Source organism: Moschus berezovskii, chromosome 17 (genome assembly GCF_049115385.1).
Source record: "Moschus berezovskii isolate FMDL1 chromosome 17, NW_MosBer_1.0, whole genome shotgun sequence".
NCBI lineage: Eukaryota > Metazoa > Chordata > Mammalia > Artiodactyla > Moschidae > Moschus > Moschus berezovskii.
Window position 1 is genome coordinate 34847650 of NC_142476.1, and position 20856 is coordinate 34868505.

General features: G+C 37.7%; 1 protein-coding gene across 5 annotated transcripts in view; it reads left to right on the forward strand.

Moving 5' to 3' along the window:
- The window catches only part of COP1 (COP1 E3 ubiquitin ligase), a 221298-nt gene that overhangs the window by 15148 nt on the left and 185294 nt on the right, over positions 1–20856 (forward strand). For all 5 annotated transcript variants that reach the window (XM_055419200.2, XM_055419203.2, XM_055419202.2 and 2 more), the window contains exons 2-3: positions 9746–9805; positions 19576–19673. In XM_055419200.2, the coding sequence (XP_055275175.1) occupies positions 9746–9805; positions 19576–19673 (158 nt within the window). The remainder of the gene's footprint in view (positions 1–9745; positions 9806–19575; positions 19674–20856) is intronic.

The window sequence follows — 20856 nt, forward strand, 5'->3', positions numbered from 1 at the left end:
ACGCCAGGCTTCCCTGTCCGTCACCAGCTCCTGGAGCTTGCTCAAACTCATGTCCATCAAGTTGGTGATGCCATCCAATCTTTCATCCCTCTGTCATCCCCTTCTCCTCCTGCCTTCAATCTTTCCCAGCATCAGGCTATTTTCCAGTGAGTCAGTTCTTCACATAAGGTGGCCAAAGTATTGGAGCTTCATCTTCAGCATCAGTCCTTCCAGTGAATATTCAGGACTGATTTCCTTTAGGATTGATTGATTTGATCTCCTTGTAGACTCTCAAGAATCTTCTCCAACAGCACAGTTCAAAAGCATCATTTCTTCAGTGCTCAGCTATCTTTATGGTCCCACTCTCATATCCATACATGACGACTGAAAACGCCGCGGCTTTGACTATATAGACCTTTGTCGACAAAGTAATGTCTCTGCTTTTTAATATGCTGTCTAGGTTTGTTATAGCTTTTCTTCCAAGGAGCAAGCATCTTTTAATTTCATGGCTGCAGTCACTATCTGCAGTGATTTTTGAGCACAGGAAAATAAAGTCTGTCACTGTTTCCATTGTTTCCCCATCTATTTGCCATGAAGCAATGGGACTGGAAACCATGATTTTAGTTTTTTGAATGTTGTGTTTTAAGCCAGCTTTTTCTCTCTCCTCTTTCACTTTCATCAGGAGTCTCTTTAGTTCCTCTTTGCTTTCTGCCATCAGTGTGGTGTCATCTGCCTATCTGAGGTTATCGATATTTCTCTTGGCAATCTGGATTCCAGCTTGTGCCTCATAGAACTTACGTGAATATATCAGGTAGTGAAGCTGTATGCAATGAATTCTCTAAGTTATTTGTTTATTTTGGAAATTACTTGTTTTGTCTTTATATTTGAATTTTTTTTTTTTTAATTCTAAGTCTAAAATTTTTTTTTTCTTTTAGTAGTTTGAAGATATCAGTCCATTGTCTTTTGCTATATAGTTTTCTTTTAAACCATTAAAAAGTTGAAATATAGTTAATTTATAATGTTTTAGTATCAGGTGTATAGCAAAGTGATTCACTTATACATGTATGTATCCTTTTTCAGATTCTTTCCCATATTAGGTTATTATAAGATATGGATTATAGTTCCCTGTGCTATACTGAGTGTTCCTTTTGTTTACCTTTTATTTATAGTAGTTTGTATCTGCTAATTCCAGACTCCTAGTTTATCTCACCCTGGTTCGCTCCGGCCCCTTCCCTGCTATCCCTTTTAATAATTGTATGTTCATTTTCTATGTCTGTGAGTCTGTTTTATGCTTAGTAAATAAGTTTATTTGTAGCATTTTTTTTAGATTCCACATGTAAGTGTTATCATAGGATAATTGGGTAAGTCTATGTTGTTGCAAATGGCATTATTCATTCTTTTTTATGGCTGAGTAATATTCCATTTTATATATATATATATATATATATATATATATACACACACACACACACACACACACACACACACACACATACCACATCTTCTTTATCCATTGATCTATTGATGGACATTTGGGTTGTTTCCATGACTTGGCTATTGTAAATAGTACTACTGTAAAAATTGGGGTGTATATATCTTTTTGAGTTAGAGTTTTATCTGAATATATGCCCAGGAGTGGGATTGCAGGATCATGTGGTAACTATTTTTAGTTTTTAAGGAACTTTCAGACTGTTTACCATAGTGGCTGCAAAATTTACATTCCCACCTACAGTGTAGGAGGGTTTCTTTTTCTCTGAAGCATTTATTATTTGTGGACTGTTTAATGATGGCCATTCTGACTGGTGTGATACCTCATAGTAGTTCTGATTTGCATTTCTCTTAATAATTAGCAGTATTGAGCATCTTTTCATCTTTTCATGTGTCTCTTGGCCACCTGTATGTCTTCTTTGGGGAAATGTCTATTTAGGTCTTCTGCCCATTTTTAAATTTTTAAAAAAATACTGAATTGCATGAGTTGTCTGTTCTGGAAATTAATCTCCTGTCAATAGCATCCTTTGCGAATATTTTCTTCCAGTCTGTAGGTTGTCTTTTCGTTTTGTATGGTTTTCTTTGCTGTGCAAAACCATATAAGTTTGACTTAAGTCCCATTTCTTTATTCTTGTTTTGATTTTCAGTTTTTCTCCGAGACAGATCCAAAAAAATCTTGCTACACTTTATGTCAAAGAGTGTTTTGCTTAAAGAGTGTTTTCCTTTAAGAGTTTTTTAGTATTCGGTCTCACATTTAGGTCTTTAATCCATTTTGAGTTTATTTGTTTATCATGTTAGAGAATGTTCAGCTTTCATTCTTCCACATGTACAATTTTCCTAGCAACAGTTATTGAAGAGACTATTTTTTCCATTGTATGTTCTTACCTCCTTTGTCATGGATTGAATGATCCTCAGGTCGTGGGTTTATTTCTGGGCCTTCTGTCCTGTTTCATTGATCTGTATGTCTGTTTTAGTGCCAGTACCATACTGTTTTAATTACTGTAGCTATATAGTATAGCCTGAAGTCAGAGAGCATGAGTCCTCCAGCTCCATTCTCCTTTCTCAAGATTGTTTTGGCTATTTAGGGTCTTTTGTGTTTCCATACAAATGTAAATTTTTTTCTATGAAAAATGTCATTGATAATTTAATAGGGGTTTGCATTGAATCTATAGATTATCTTGAGTAGTATGGTCATTTTAACCGTATTCTCCATCTTGGAGAAGTGGCTCTTTGTAGGAAATGTCTTGTGCCCTCCCTTCTTGTCACTGGGTCCCAGGTAGTATCTGACCTGCCTTTGCAGACTTGGTCTGTGGAACTATAGTTTTCTTGTTTATGGTGTCTGTCCTCTGAAGGGTGAGGCTGGTCTAAAGGCTTGTGCCTCATTATGGCAGGAGGGTCCAATGCCTGACCTCTCATGGATAGAACTGGGACTTGGCCCTCTGTTAGCAGTGCAGTGTCTAGGGGTATGTCTAGCGGCAGGAAGTCTTATGCAGCTTGTCTGCTGATTGGTGGGCCTGTGTCCCTACCCAGTTTGCTGTTTGGCCTGAGGAATCCCAGCACTGGAGCCTACCCTGCCTTAAGCAGGGCAAGGTCTTGGTGCTAGAATGTCTCCAGCGCCTCTCGGAGAACTCTCAGAAATGAGTCCTCCCTGATATAAATGCCAACAGTGTGTATGCCCCCGGCTGGGCTGCCGCGACCCCCTGCTTCTCCCGAAGACCGTCTGAGTTCAGCAGGTTGGTCTGGCCCAGGCTCCTGTCAGATTATTGCTTTTACCCTTGTCCTGTTGGGTGTATGATTTTGTGTACGCTCTAAGAGTTCCCCCTGGAGAAGGAAATGGCAACCTACTCCAGTATTCTTGCCTGGAAAATCCCGTGGACAGAGGAGCCTTGCAGGCTACAGTCCATGGGATGGCAAAGAGTCAGACACGACTGAGCAACTTCACTACACTTCACTTTAAGGGTGATGTCTCTATTTTCCCCAGTCTTGTGGAACTCCTGCAGTCAAGCCCTGCTGACCTTCAAAGCCAAATCCTGTGGGGATTGTTTTTCCTGGTGCTGGACCCCTGAGCTGCAGGGGCTGACATGGGGCTCAGAACTCTCACTCCTTCTGTGGGAGAACGTCTGTTATATAATTAATTAGTCTCCAGTTTGTGGCTTGCCCGCCTGGGAGGTGTGGGATTTGATTATGTTGCAAGTCTGTCCCTCATGTCTCGCTATGGTTACTTCCTTATGTCTTTAGTTGTAGATTTTTTTTTTCCCTGGTAGACTTCACTCATTTTCAGTGATGATTGTTCTGCATATTGTTGTGATTTTGGTGCGCACGTGCGGTGAGGTGAGCTCAGTACCTTTCTACTCCACCATCGTGGCCGTTTTCCCCAACCCAGTTTTTTAAATGGGCAAAAGACTTGAACAGATGCTTCCTGTATGTAGTACTGCAGCAGCCAACCAGTTCCCACTATGTAGATGATCCATCACCTCTAAAAGTTGCAGTAATGACCATATTATTGGTTTAATGTTAAAGGATATAACTCAGAAACAACCAGATGGAAAAGATGCATAGAACAAGGTATAGGGAAAGGGTGCAGAGCTTCTGTGCCCTCTCCAAGTGTGCCATTCTCCCCAGGTCGTCACCAGTCCAGAAGCTCTCCAAGCTCTCTTGGCTGGTATAGTTTCTGATGAGAACTCTGCTGTACGCTTAGTTTTGTTCCTCTATATGTGATGTGTCTTTTTTCTATGACTGCCTTCAAGATTTTCTCATTTTTGCTTTTATCGATTTAAATGCAGTGTTATGTATCAGGGTGTTTTTTTGTTTTTTTTTAAATTCTACTTGGAGTTTTCTGAACTTCTTGGTGTGGTGTCTTTTTTTGTTGTTTTGTTTTTTGTTGTTATTTTAAAATAAACTTCAGCTAGTATCTTCATATATTTATTTTGATTCATTTGATGCTGATCCACAGCCCATAGATGCTGTGTTTTCTTTTTCTCTTTGTGTTTTAGCTTGGGTAATTTAATATCTGTTGACATCTGATTTGTTGCTTCTTTTCTCAACTTGTATTTCATGTATTAATCAGTCTATGGAAATTATCCTTTGTCTCTAATGTTGTGATCTTGTGGAGTTTTCACCTTGGGCACATGTGACTAGTATTCAACAGTGAATCTGATGAGAATGCTTTGCAGACTTTTTTCAGATTTTCTTCTTGTAGCTCCTTCTTGGGTGTCCTGCCCTGTAAATTCTTTCCTCTTTCTCCTTCCAGCAGGATTGTGGTTCTCTGCTTGTGTTCTCCCTCCTTGGGCCTGGGAAACTTTTTCTTTAAGGCAACAAAGAATCTGTGATAGTGTTCGTTTCATTTCTCTGCTTTCCTCAGAGATCTCAGTACTGTGTTGCTTAGTGTCCAGTGTCGAAAAGCAGTTGGTTTATTTATTCTCCCTGCTGCCCATTCCCCTCCCCCCACAACCCCCGGCCGCCAGCCAGTTTCTAAGTGTGTATAGTAAGAGGGCAAGTCTGCTTCATTTAAATTTTGACTTCAAGTCCAGCGTGAACTTATCCTATTTCACCTGGTTCATTAACAGGCCCAAGGCTCCTCTTTTGTTTTGTTTTACTTTGTCATATTCTTTGATTCTAGTTTTTCCTTCATTTATTCTTTGGTGTATATGAAAATTGGGTTATGTGTTGTAGATGATGGAATTAAAAAATAAATTCTTGGAGGTAGCTGTCATTTTACACGGATATGTCAACAGAGAAAATGCCTGCCTCAACAGATTAGAATTTGGTGAATTAGACATGTTTAGCAACATTCCTAAAGCTGGAGTCAGATGTTGGTGATCTGACTGAATGTAAACTTGGCTTACAGTCACAGGAACAACAGCTTTTAGTTCCATTATGAATTCTCCTAGTAAATGATACTTCACCACAGAAATGGAAAGTATTATGTGGAAAAATCTGGATATCAATGACTTAGTCAAAAAAGTGATTCAGAAAAGTTAAACCCTGAAGAATGAGAATTTGTTGGAAAACCTAATTGTAAGTGTGTGTGTGTTTTCCACAAGAGTGATGTATGATAAAACTTAAATCTAAAAGAGCTTTTTAGAAAAGGGTAAAATTCCTAACTGGTAAAGAAGTGTTTAATTAGCAGAGTTGTTTCTTTTTTAGTTGCATATAAGGGTATGTCTTACTATTGATGTCATTTTTAGATTCTGTTGAATAAGGTATTATATTCCTCTCCCTACCTAGTTTCTTGTTTTCCTAACTCTTCTCTTGGTTTTCTGTTGTGATTTATATATGTTTTTGAATATATGTATTCCTGTGAAGCGTATTTTTTGTGTTTTAATTTTATGTGAATCATATTGTGTCACAGATCTTATTTCCATTTCTGTTTTCACTTGACAAAATATCCAATCGTTGTGCTCCCTGTACCCTTGATTTGTTCCTTTTGACTGTTTCATGATGTTTTCTAGTATATATCGAAGCATATTTTTATTTCTCCATTCTAGTAATTTTGATTGTTAAGGCTGCCTCTAATTCCCTACTGTAACAAGTATCCAGTTTGTTGCAAGTATCCTCAAAGGTATTCCTGTTGACAGATGTGGGTGTTTTTCTCTTAGCTTTGTACACACATATTCACACACACACACACACCAGTGTAAACACATGTATATATGTATTTATATATATGTGCACACATGCTGAATGTGTGTATTTTTATGTTGTGTACCTATGTACAGGAGTGGGATTTCTGGGTAACAAGTATATGAAAATTCAGTGTAGGCTGCTTTGCTAGATGTCTCTTCATGAAAATTCTTGTTTTTCCATATCCTCCCTAATATTCTAATTCTAATTTTCTAATGATTTAATGGAGGTAACATGTTATTTTATCATCTTAATTTGCATATTTTGATTACTACTGAGTCAGAACATCTTTCTATATACTTGAAAAGTAGTGTGTCTTCCCTTCCTGTGAATTAGGAATTGATATCTTTTCCCATTTTTTCTGTTGGAATTTCTGTCTTCCGTGTTGATTTACAAGAATTGCTGTTTTATGATGGTACAGGAGGCATGAATGGTCACAGGAGGGGCTTTAATCCATTTGTGATTTCTTCCTTGTTTTTGATGTTGCCACTGTGTCAGATGTCCATAAAAAGTTTGAGAGGGTCCCTAAACATTTTGGGGTGTCCATATAAAGATTTGGGGGCTGCCTAAAATTTCAGATATCAGTATAATGTTTAGCTTGTCTACCAGTTCATATTCTTGCTATGTTTGTACTTATGCTTAGGTCTTCTAGCCCGTTGTCTTTGAGTGCTGTTGATAGGCAAAGTAGAAGTAGTTCTGAGCTGTTTGTTTACGGTTTTCCCCAAAATCTACCCTGAGTATGTTTTTGCCCATTGAAATTGTGAAGAGCTGAGAGTTGGGAATTTCCTGGCAGTCCAGTGGTTAGGACTCTTTGCTTCCATTGCAGGAGCCACAGGTTTGCTCTCTAGTCAGGGAACTAAGATCCCGCTTGCTGCGTAGAATGACTAAGAGAAAAGAAAAGAAAAAAAAAAGGGGGAAAAGAAAAATCAAAGAGAAAAGAAGAAAAGAAAAGGTATGACTTAGTGACCAGAGAAATCAAGGAGTAAGTGGTAATTGTGAAAAAGGGTAGAGCACAAGTGATTTGAAGATTCCAGGCTTAGGGGCTGAAGTAGACCTGAAGAGATCTTTATAAACAAAAGGAAGATCTGTTCTTCAAAGTCATTCTGTAATTCTTTGACTCAGCCTTTTCTCAGATTAGGAGAATTACTCACAACTCTTCCTTTTTCTTACTAATAAAACTATATATATAGTCCATTCAAGAAAGATAATTTTCACTCTTTTTGAATGCTAAGAGATGGACTTAGAAAACTGGAAGATTAAAAAGTAGAATATGATTCATAATAGTTGCTGCTGCTCCTGCTGCTAAGTCACTTCAGTCGTGTCCGACTCTGTGTGACCCCATAGACGGCAGCCCACCAGGCTCCCCCGTCCCTGGGATTCTCCAGGCAAGAACACTGGAGTGGGTTGCCATTTCCTTCTCCAATGTGTGAAAGTGAAGTCGCTCAGTCATGTCTGACTCATAGTGACCCCATGGACTGCAGCCTACCAGGCTCCTCCGTCCATGGGATTTTCTAGGCAAGAGTACTGGAGTGGCTTGCCAGTGCCTTCTCCATCATAATAGTTAGGTAATCTTAATAATCGTGAGGTTTGAAGTATTCAAAATGTTAAAATTTTAGGACTTTCCTGGTGGTACAGTGGATAAAAGTCAGCCTACCAATGCAGGAGACATGGGTTTGATCCCTAGTCCAGGAAGATTCCACATACTGTGGAGCTAGTGGGCCTGCCTGCCACAGCTACCGAGCTCGCACTCCAGAGCTTGTGCTCTGCAAGAAGAGAAGCTACCACAATGAGAAGTCTATGTGCAGCCATGAAGACCCAAATTAATTGATTAATTAAAAGTGTTAAAATTTTGAAAGCTATATACTGTTCATATATAATTGAGTAAATATTCCTATCTGTAAAAAAAAAAGAAAAATTGGCCTTAAGATGCCTGCTTGAGCACCCAGTGACCAGCTGTACCAGTGTAAAATAAAATTTGTCTATCTCAGATCTGCTCTTCAGCATCCTTTAGTCACAGACGGGGATCACAAAACACCCTGGGCAACTCATCCATGTGTCCTCAGGAGGGACTCCCACCCCTCTTCCTTCATCAGATGGAGCAAGATGGACTTCGTTCCAAAAGAAGAACTACCGAATCCCCACATTTAAGAGATTTCTCCTCCTTCTGAGTCTGAAACAGTAAAGACTTGACAAATCCAGTGCAGTCTATGCCGGGATACTATAGGTGATGAAATGCCGAGCTTGTGCAACATTGAGACTTTATAACTTCCTTAAAACCTCACATTTTAAGGTGGTACTTATGCCCAGGAAACTTTTCTTGAAGGGAGTGGATAAATTTTCATTTGCAGTTAAATTGTCATGTATCAACAATAAGGACTGGATTTGTATACCAGTGACAGAAAACTCAATAAATATTGGCTTAAGCAAGTGAGGATTTTCTTTTCTCGTGTAATGTGAAGTCCAGAGAGAGACAATTCATGGCTGATGCAACTGCTGAAGAATGTTACCAAGGAACTCATATCCTGTCTTCTTAGCCTATGGTTGTTGTCTTTATGATTACAAGATGGCTGTTGTATCTCTGGAAACTTCATGGAGTTTTTGGAAGGAAGAAGGGAAATTGCATTTTGTAAGTCATTGCATATTTTTGGTAGACTGTATTCTCTCAAGAGATTGATAACCACCTTTCCTTGGCCAGAACATGTGACATAGTTGGTGTGACTTGCTATTTAACTTATTGTATGTGAAAGTAGTATAGAATAGTGGTTGAGAACGTGCACCTGAGTTTGAAAGTTTGGCCGTGTTACTTCCTAGCTCTGTGACTTTTAACATCCCTTGTGTCGATTTCCTTATCTATAAAAGATTGAGTTAATATACACCATCATTTAAGTGGACATACATAGCTGTGTTAAGTATTAGTTATCATTAGCATCTTCACTGTCTGGAAGAGTTATTGAAATTGTAACTGTAAATTTATCGCTCAGGAAATTTGTTTTCTTTGAGATAGAAAATAAAAGAGCATTTAGATTAGTAAGTCTTGTGTCTGGTACCGGAGAAGGCGATGGCACCCCACTCCAGTACTCTTGCCTGAAAAATCCTATGGATGGAGGAGCCTGGTAGGCTGCAGTCCATGGGGTCACGAAGAGTTGGACACGACTGAGCGACTTCACTTTCACTTTTCACTTTCATGCATTGGAGAAGGAAATGGCAACCCACTCCAGTGTTCTTGCCTGGAGAATCCCAGGGACAGGGGAGCCTGGTGGACTGCCGTCTCTGAGGTCGCACAGAGTCGGACATGACTGAAGCGACTTAGCAGCAGCAGCAGTGTCTGGTACCAGGGATGATCGAAAAGATGGTGGAACTTAATTACTTTTGTGATTGCACCACACTGTGAAAAGTTATGGGCAAGTTAAAATATTGAGGTCAATTAAATTATTCATTTCATTCATCTTAGAACTTGATGGCCCACTAATTATTATTTTACCAGCAATCCACTGAAATTCATTCAGCCCAATAGAAATTTCATCTCTCATCAGTAAAAAGTTTGAAGACTTACCTCTGTACTGAAATATGATTTTGTTGATACTGTTATGACTTTTTCCAATTTGTAATTACTCTACTTAAAAAATGTATTAATTATTTTTCTATTTGCTTTTAGCCCCATCTGCTTTGATATGATCGAGGAAGCATACATGACAAAGTGTGGTCACAGCTTTTGGTAAGATGATTTTATTTGGTGAAATTGTCTTCTGGCAGTTTTTAACTTGTGTGTAAATGTAGCCAGTGAGAAGTTGCATTTTTATAGTTACTGTTGGTTATTTTGAATCATATTTCCTTGACTGATATGCCTTTATAGGTTTGACGTCTCAAGGCAAACGTGGTTAATGGTGTAGTTTCTGTGAAATACTTTGATTTACCATGAAATCAAATATGAAATTTTAATTAATAAACTTCTGGGTTTATTAATTGTTTAAAGAGCTTTGACTGCTGTTTTAGGAAACTGGGTGCTGGATATCAGAATGAAGCATGAAACACCTTTAACTCACTCATGGGGGTCAGATGTGAGGGTCATTAAAGCAGGCTAGCAGGTCACTGAAAAAGGATATTAGAGGATTAAAAATTTCTGGTCTTTTAACACTGTGCTCAGTGCTGTCTTTAGGTTATGTGTCACATAAATTTGTGTATCTTGAAAGTTTCAGTTGTGATGAGATACACACATCACAAAATTTACCGTCTCAATCATTTTTAAGTAACGTTGAATTGTTAACATTGTTGTGCAGTCTCCAGAATGTTTTCATCTTGCAAAACAGAAACTATCCTTATTAAACAAGTCCCCATATCCCTCTTCCCCCAACCTCCGCCAGTCACCATTCTACTTTCTGTGATTTTTGACTACTCTGGATACCTCATATAAGTGAAATCAACCGGTATCTGTTTTTTGTGACTGGCTCATTTCACTCAGCATAGTGTGCCCCGGTTTCATCCGTGTTGTAGCATGTGTCACAGTTTCCTTCCTTTTTGAGGCTGAATGACATTTAACTGCATGTACAGTTGGCCCTACAAATCTGCAGGTTCAGCATCTGTGGGTTCAACCAACTAGGGTTCAGAAGCATTTGGAAAAAAAAAAATTCCAGAAAATTCTAAAAAGAGAAACTTGAATTTACAGCTCACTGGCAACTATTTCCATAGTGTTTACATCATGTTAGATATTATAAGTGATCTAGAGATGATTTAAAGTATACAGGAGGATGTGTAGTAAGCTATATGCTAATACTGTGCTATTTTGTATAAGGGACTTGAGCATCCTTGGGTTTTGGATCCATGGAGGTCCTGGAAGCAATTCCCTGTGGATACTGAGGGATGACTGCATATATCATACTTCGTGCGTTCATCTCTCTGTGGACACTGGTGTTGCTTTCATCTGTTGGAACTGTGGTTAATAATGCTGCTTTGAACACTGATTTATAAATAGCTTTTTGAAATCCTGCTTTCAGTTCTTTCAGGGGTTTACCTGGAAGTAGAATTGCTGGATCATGTGGTAAATCTGTGTTTAATCTTCTGTAGGACCGCCGTACTGTTTTTCCTACCTGCAGTACAGTTTTACATTCCCCTCAGCAGTGTACGAGGGTTCCAGTTTGTCCTCATCCTCTCCAGTACTTGTTATTTTCTGGTTTGGTTCTTTTTTTTTTTAAATAGTGGTCATCCTAATGAGTATGTAATTTCTGTATGTTTAATTCCTTTAGTTTATTTATTTACCTGTTTGATTCGAGGTGATATATTCTACTTGCAATCATCTCCCTAAATTATTTACACTGTTTATTTAATATTTCTTTGTGTTCTAATATACCCAACAGGTATACCTGCTTCTTTAACAACCCAGTAGCAACCGTTTTGCCCCCAGTTGTAGCAAGCAAAAATGTCTCGAGCCATTGCCAGATATCCCTTAGGAGACAAAATTGCCCTTAGTTGAGCATGCTGATGTAAAGCTGAAAGAGCAAGGTCTTGAAGTTGATGGACCAGGAATCTAGTTCTGGGTTCTGGGTGTAAAATTTACCTTTGTCAAGTCATTCAGTCTGTCTTCTGCTGCTGCTCTCCAACCCTCAACCCCCACTGTCTTCATGTCTCGTCACCTCTTCTTTCACAGATTTGAAAGTGAAGTGTGAAAACAGGTTGTAAAGTGAGGTTTTCATTTTTCCTAACTGCCCTCCTCTAACTTACAATTTACTGTGGCTTTTAAAAAAAGCTTGAGAGTCTGCTAAATCAGTTCAGAGATCTTGTTTCACTAAGTTGTGAAATTATAATAGATTACTGATGGACTTTATAACTAGACAGTCCTAGCCTTTTCAGTGAGTCTTGTAATCTTTATGGTATGTCTTTAGGTCATTGTTGTAAGCCCCATTGGTATCTTAAATACCCTTTTTTTCTTTCAAATAAAAATAAAGTTTAGATCCTTGTTACAGTTCAAATTACTGTGTTACACTCTGATGTGATTATGTTTAAAAATACCTACCAGAGAGCAGTTTTTGGTAGGATAGAGATAATAACATTGGCAGGAACCAGTAAACCTGGAGTCTGATAGTTCCAGTCCCAGACTTGATAAACTATGATATATTTTGTGGTGGTGGTGGTTTAGTTGCTAAGTCATGCCCACCTCTTGCAACCCCATGGACAGAGGAGCCTAGCAAGCTACAGTCCACGGGATTTTCCCGGCAAGAATACTAGAGTGGGTTGCCATTTTCTTCTCCAGGGGATCTTCCCAACCCAGGAATTGAATCTGGGTATCCTGCATTGTAGGCAGATTCTTTACCAACTGAGCTACAAGGGAAGCCCCTAAATATTTTGTACTTTTGTTTAAAGCAAAAGCTCATAATTATTTACCTTATCTATTATGTGAGGCCTATGGAACTTTAGTCATCAACAGTAGCCTATTGTATCAATCTTTGCTAACTTGAACCCTGGGGCTGGTAACCTGGAGTCAAGCTGTATGCCACTTGAAAGCTCAATCCAGATTATTAACACTAAATCAAATTGAGTCACATTAACTGTTTATCCCTGGTCCCACTTATAAATGATAAGTGTTTCCTGGTAATATGTTGGAGACCATAAAGCAGGAAGTTCTTTCTCTTTATCCATTCCCACTTCAGAGTGAATCTGCTATTAATATTAGCAATGGTCTAAGTTAAACTCAGTGATATCATTTAAAAAAACTGGCTTCTGTATCCTATAGAGATAAGGCTTGTTCTTTCTCTTTCCCCCTTGTGGTCTCCAGGTTGTCCTCTGTCCCCTGCTTCTCTGACCTCATGTGTATCAGTCGCTGATTTACTATTTTGCTTTAGTACAAATTAGTTATAATTAATAAGGTCCCTCAATGTTGTCATCACAGCATACCTGTGATCAAGCCTGAGGGTCAGTTTGTCTGTTGGGACTTTTGACTAATCCACCATCTTGTACTTTACTAGTACCAGGTTGTTAGATATAACCACTGGTATTAATCTGTTCTTTCTGTACCCCCTTCTTTTTTGAGAATTTTCTAATTACTCAGTTTTCTTTATCTATTCATCCCTGTTGACTCAGACAGAAAAATCTATTCTATTTTGTAGGTAGGTAAGCACTTAATAGGAGAAACAGAACAATATATACATCTGTGGAGAAATAGTCATTCTTTGTGATCATTCTACACTTTATTAGAGAACACAGGTACCCATTTATGTCAGCACACTGTGGTACTAACATTTTTTAAGAGTTGCAGTGTGAGTAGCTATTGAAAACTTCTCAGGTGGACCCCAAATATATATATCATTCTTAGCTCTTTATGCTCACCTATTTTGACTGCTAATTTAGGTATTTTCTCTTCCTTTGGAATCCACAACATTGCATTTGGATTTGTGATGGTCAGGTAGGTAGATGAATGAGAATGAATTAGAGTTCCTGTGATAGGGCTTCTCAGGCAACGCTAGTGGTAAAGAACCTGCCTGCCAGTCAGTAGATATCAGTCTCAGGTTCAGTCTCTGGGTTGGGAAGATTCCCAGGAGGAGGGCATGGCTACCCACTCCAGCATTCTTGACTGGAGCATCCGCCCAGCACCTACAGTCCATAGGGTTGCAAAGAGTCGAACACGACTGAAGCGACTTAGCTGCATTCTTGTAATAAGAAATACTGAAACTTTCTTGGAGTATTTTATATGACCTGGCTAGTTATTGAGGGCAGAGAGATGAAACAAATTTCTGCTTTTAATTAGCAAATAGAAGAGCTGCTCTGAGACATATACTCAGATTAAGTACAGAATAAGACAGTTACTATTTCTCAAACTAGAGAGGGTCTAACTGAGGTGGTAGTGAGGTAGTAGATGTTATAAAATAAATTTGATGCATCTTGTTATCACTGCACTTTTGTATAGTGGGATGTAATTTGATACATTTAAATTTTACAGTATAGATGGACATTATCAAGTACAGTACAGAAAAGTCACTTGAGCTTGTGTTTCTGGTTGTGTCCCAGACATCTTTTTTTCCTTCTGGGAGAGGATGGTATGGTAATAAGCTTAATGACAAGAGATATGATTTGAAGGTTGAAGAAAGGAGAGGGGAATGTTCTGCTGGATTCAGGAATAATTTGTATATTGACAAACTCTGTCTTAACAATTTAGTTTATTCTCATTATTTTATTTGCTCATTTTCCAACTAGCATTTCTTTTGAAAAGTTATTTGCTATAACCCCAAATGTCCTTCTTCTGCTTATCTGTTAGCCCCTGTCTCCCACCTTTAATAACCTTCTCAGATTCTCTCGTTCATGACTTGCTTTAATTGAACATGCAGGTGTCTTTCATTTCCTCATGGTCACACAGAGTGGCCTGTGGGATCTTAGTTCCCCAACCAGGGATCTAACCTGGGACACAGCAGTAAAGTGCAGAGTTTTTATCACTGGACCTCCAGGGAATTCCCTGCAGTTTTGTTATTTTTTCTTATAAGGATTAAGTCTTGTCATGTGGGCAAGTATTCTGGTAATATTAATTCATTTCCTTTTCCCCTAAGCAGACTATAAATGTTTCCATGTTGGAACTTTTAATCTTTTGTATTTGCATATCTTCTTTATATTTTTCCCTTGCAATAAAAATAAAAACAATTTAACATTAAAATAAAAAAATACTATTTCTTTCATTGAAATTTCCATGTAGGAAACTTTTTCTCCTATATGGAATCTATTTTTTGGTAATATGGTATTCCTAGCCTGGTCGTGGTTGCAGGGGGTGATGATATTGTTTCTGGAACACTGTGTACGTCGTTGGTTCAGTGTGTGAGTACCTATTGCATCCATTCCGTTCCGTTCCGTCGCTCAGTCGTGTCCGACTCTTTGCGACCCCGTGGACTGTAGCCCACCAGGCTTCTCCGTCCACGGGATTCTCCAGGCAAGAATACTGGCATGGGTTACCGTTTCCTTCTCCTATTGCATGCCGGTGTTTAATCTCTAGGTCCCTGTGCTGTGCCAGAGACCACCGTTACAGTGATTCTCTGTCACGTCCTCCTCTTCTGCTTGTCTTCCAGTAACAAATGTGAGAGGAGAAAGTAGATAAGAACGAGAATAGGGCAACCTGATCGTTGTAGGATTTTGTTTTGAAAAGGTGGAAGAAAGTAGGCAGATACAAAAATCTCCTTCAGTTCATGAAGGTGAAGTAAATTTATAGCAATTTGGACCCAGAATAAAACGGGTGCTGCCAGTGAATAACCAACAGGGACCTACCATATAGCAGAGGGAACTCTGCTCAATATTGTATAACAACCTAAATGGGAAAAGAATTTGAAAAAGAGTAGATAAATATATATGTGTAATTGAATTACTTTGTTGTTCACCTGAAACTAACACAACAGTGTTAATCAACTGTACTCCAACATAAAATAAAATGTTAAAAAAAGAGATATTGTTGTTTTTTAGAAATCATCTTTATACATAAATCACTCTAATAAAATTTTAGAAGTAACATTTTTTTCTGATTATTAGGAGCAGGACATATTTACTATAGAAGCTCGTAGACACTGCCAAAGAAAAAGTTTCCCACAATTATATGACCCAGAGGCACATACTATTAACATTATGGTGAATGTCTTTTTTGATTTATTTTAAAGGTACACATTTTAATGCACACAGTTTTGGTGTGGAGTCTTTAGGATATTTTTTTACAGAGTATCATGTCATCTGCGTACAATGACAGTTTTACCTCTTCCTTTACTTTTAACCTTTATTTCTTTTTCTTGTCTGATTGCTATGACGAAAACTACTAGAACTAATGAATGAATTCAGCAAAGTAGCAGGGTAGAAGATCAGTATGCAGGAATCTGTTGTGTTTCTTTACACTAACAATGAAATGTCAGAAAGAGAACGTAAAAACAAGACAATCCCATTTAAAATTGCATTAAAGAAATTAAAATACCTAGGAATGAACTTAACCAAACTGCAGTCCATGGGGTCATAAAGAGTCAGACGCGACTGAGTGACTAAGGATAATGAAAGACCTGTCTGCTGAGAATGATAAAGCATTGATAAAGGAGAGATGGTACAGAGAAGTGGAAAGACATTCCCTGCCTTTGGACTGGAAGAATTAATACTGTTAAAATGGCCACACTGCCCAAAGCAGTCTACGTATTTAATGTGATCCCTATCAAATTATCCATGGCATTTTTCACAGAGCTAGGATAAATAATCCTAAAATTTATATGGAACCACAAAAGATTTAGACTTGCCAAAGCAATTCTGAGGAAAAATAGCAAAGCTGGAAGCATAATCCTCCCAGGCTTTGGACAGTACTGCAAAGTTACAGTAATCAAAACAGCATGGTGTTGGCACAAAAACAGATGTATGGATCAATGGAACAGCATAGAGAGCCCAGAAATAAACCTGCATGCATATGGTCAATTAATCCCAACAAAAGAAGCAAGAATATACAATGGAGAAAAGACAGTCTCTTCAGCAGGTGGTGTTGGGAAAGCTGGACAGCTGCATATAAATCTATTAAATTAGAACACTCCCTTATACCATACACAAAAATAAACTCAAAATGACTTACAGGCTTAAATATAAGACTTGAGATACCATAAAAGTTGTGGAGGAGAGCGTAGGCAAACATTCTTTGACATAAGTTACACTAATTATCTTAGTTCAGTCTACCAAGGCAAAAGATAAAAGCAAACATAAATAGATGGGACTTAATCAAACTTATATGCTCTTGCACAGCAAAGGAAACCATAAACAAAATGAAAAAACAACATACAGACTGGGAGAAAATATTTGCAAATTATGTGACTAGCAAGGGCTTAACTTCCAAAATAAACAGGCAAGTCATGAATTTCAGTGTCAAAAAAACATCCAAAACAGCCCAATTAAAAAATGTGCAGAATACCTGAATAAACATTTCTCCAAAGAAGACATATAGAGGGCCATCAATTGGGTGATAAAATGCTCCACACTGCTAATTAGTAGAGAAATGCAAATCAGAACTACAGTGAAGTATCAGTATCATCTCACATTGGTCAGAATGGCCATCATCAAAAAGTCTACAAATAAGTAATTGCTGGAGAGGGTGTGGAGAAAAAGGAACCCTCCTACACTATTGATAGAAAGGTAAATGGGTGTAGCCCTTGTGGAAAACAGTCTGGAAATTGCCGAAAACACTAAAAACAAGAGTTACCTTATGATCCTACGATCATACTTATAGGCACATATCCTGAGAAAATGCTACTTCAAAAAGATACATACACTCAAATGTGCATAGCAGCACTAATTTAAGACAGGGAAGCACCCAAAATATCCATCATCCAATGATAAGTGGATAAAGAAGATGTGGTATATATTCAGTGGAATATTACTCAGCCATTAAAAGTAAAACATTGGCATTTTCACAACATGGGTGCACCTAGAGATCATCATACTAAGTGAAGTAAGTCAGGCAGAAAAAGACAAATACCACTTACAAGTGGAATCTAGAAAAATAACACTCCTCAACTTATAAGACAGAAACAGACCGACAGACCTAGAAAACAACTTATGGTTACCAAATGGGAAAAGGGATGGGAGGGATAAATTGAGTGTGGGATTAATAGATACACAGCATTGTATATAAAATAAACAACAAGGATTTACCATTGTTTAGTTCACAGAACTATATTCAGTACCTTGTAATAACCTGTAATGGAAAAGAATCTGAAACTGCTCTTGTGAAACTAACAAAATATTGTAAGTCAACTACAATTTAATGAAATTAAAAAATCTAAAGAAATGTACACATACACAATTTTTTAAAACAGAAATGGAATTGTATCCACTGTGTTAAAGATTATTTTTATTCAGTAACATAGTGAAAGTCGCTCAGTAGTGTTTGACCCTTTGCGACCCCATGGACTATATAGAATTCTCCAGGCTAGAATACTGGAGTGGGTAGCTTTCCCTTCTCCAGGGTATCTTTCCAACCCAGGAATCAAACCCAGGTCTTCCGCATTGCAGGCAGTTTCTTTACCAGCTGAGCCACAAGGGAAGCCCAAGAATACTGAAGTGAGTGCTGCTGCTGCTGCTGCTAAGTCACTTCAGTCGTGTCCGACTCTGTGTGACCCCATAGACGGAAGCCCACCAGGCTCCCCCGTCCCTGGGATTCTCCAGGCAAGAACACTGGAGTGGGTTGCCATTTCCTTCTCCAATGTGTGAAAGTGAAAAGTGAAAGTGAAGTCGCCCAGTCGCGTCCGACCCTTAGCGACCCCACGGACTGCAGCCTACCAGGCTCCTCCATCCATGGGATTTTCTAGGCAATAGTACTGGAGTGGCTTGCCATTGCCTTCTCCGACTGAAGTGAGTAGCCTACCCTTTTCCAGTAGATCTTCCTGACGCAGGGGTCGATCTGGAGTCTCCTTCATTGAAGGTGGATTGTTTACCAACTGAGCTATCAGGGTATCTCTAGTAATGTAATGATTAATTTCATAATGTCAATTTGATATTTCTTTTCTATTTAGTTGAATGACATTTTCGAAGTTTTCATTATAAGGCAATATACAATTGTAAAAAGCCAAACATTGCAGAAATAAATAATCTGAGAAGGGAAAAATTTATCATAATCTTACTTCTCTAGCTAGGCCTGTAATAGTTATTATTTTTCATGGCTTATAGTTACATATTATTATATGATTTTTATTGGCTCTATACATTGGATTGATGTTTACAAATTTATGTAGTCAATTTCCTAATGTTTTGGTTGCTTTAATTTATTTTGCTGTTTACAAATAATTTTGAATTGAACATTTTTCTACTTATATGTATTTGCTTATTTCCTAAAGATAAATTCCAGGAAGTAATATCACTGCATCAAAGAGGTTTCACAGCCTTAAGAATTTTCCATACAGTTTGTCTTGTAGAAAGTTATGGTAGTTAAGTTTCCTGCAACAGCATGTGAAATTATTCATTTGTACATGTACTCCTAACTCTGATAGCCTTTTGTTTATTTTTCTATTCTGATTGGTAAAAGGAAGTATATAATTTTAAATCACTTTATCATCCTAGTGAAGGTGGTGTTTCTCATGCTTATTGACTACTTTTTGGTTTGTTGATTTTTCTGTTCTTCTCTTATTTTCTTTTTATTTGAATGAGCTCTTCTTGTATTAAGGATATCAGCAGTCCAAGAACATAGTCTGTTTGCTTAACTAAATTATAGGCTTTTGTTTTTCTTGCTCTTGTTATGTACTGTTTAAATTGCATAAAGTTACCTTTTAAATTTTATATCCTGTAGGCTTGTTACTTGAGTTTATTTTTAAATAATTTTCATATACTATTATCTAATAAATGTCCTATATACTTTTTTATGATGTAAAAGTATAAGCTGAAATAAACTTGATAACTGCTAGATTACTTATGTTGAAAATAAGGAATAGAAAACTAATAGGCATTATTTTGTGACCAGTTTACTAATTAGTCACTGATTTAATGAAGCCTATTTTATTTTTTCTTTGTTAATAGCTACAAGTGTATTCATCAGAGTTTGGAGGATAATAATAGATGTCCCAAGTGTAACTATGTTGTGGATAATATTGACCATCTGTATCCTAATTTCTTGGGTGAGTCTTTGGAATAATTTTTAATTTTTAAAAATATTCAGTCCCCAGAAGATTGTGCTAGCACTAATTTATTTAGAAAACATAACTTAGAGGTAAACATATTTCTCTGTCCTAGTCACCAGAGTGGTTTCCCCTGTCTTCCTTGGGTTGTGACATTGATTCTGTACTATATGTACCATATATCATATTATATTTGTTTCATTAAAAAAAATTGGTACAATTCTTAGTTTCTTACATTGATACTAGGTAGAATGTGAAGCTGTAGGATAATACCAGAGTTCCAGATCCCTGTCTCTGTATCTTGTTGTACGTTCTTGTTTCTATTTTGGGGCAGAAGCAGCGGAGGGAAAAGTTAATGGAGAATGGGAAGCGGGGAAACGTTGGGTATGAGGACTCCTGGATGAGGGAACAAGAGTCTCTGACCTGGGGAGGCAACTGAAAAGTAAAACTGGGGAAAGGAAGACATGAATATGGAACATTTGAGGGAGCAATGGTGACTGGAGAAGACAGATACAAATAGGGAACCCTTAAGGTAAATGGTAAGTAGTTGGGAATAATACCTAATCAGAGACCAGTTATGAAAAATCTATAAATTCTACATGTTGAAAAGCCTTAGGTAGTGTGGAAAGTCTTCAGTTTGAATTTTTGTGAATGAAGATTAATTTTCAGGTGTGGATAGGCAGAAAGTAGGGCACTGTTGGTTATGTATATCAGAAAGGATAATTCTTTCTAAAGTGTAACATACTTGGAGGTAAGGATGTAGATTCTGACCTCCCTGTGTTTCAGTTGCAGTTTGATTTGTTTAGTGTTTTACAATATTAAATCATGACATGGAGCCTCGTTAGCCATGGCTTTCCTTTTTTTATCTCTGTTCTAAAATTCCATTGACTTCAATTCTTTCTTCTCTTTCATTCTTCACTGCACTCCAATATCTTTTCATAAAGGAAAATAAATCATTGGATGATTGCATAGCAGAAAGGAACCCTGAAGAAATTATTTTGATAATTTTCTGTTGAAATACCAAGTTCTTCTAGGTAGATAAAGTCTTATGACAAACTAGGAGAATGAACTTAGGAAAAGAAGAAATACTGATTGATATGATGCTCCATGGGACTGGACTTGATGAGCTGAGTTAGGGAAACCGAAGTCCTGCAAAGTAGAAGCCTTTGTTCTTGAATTCATA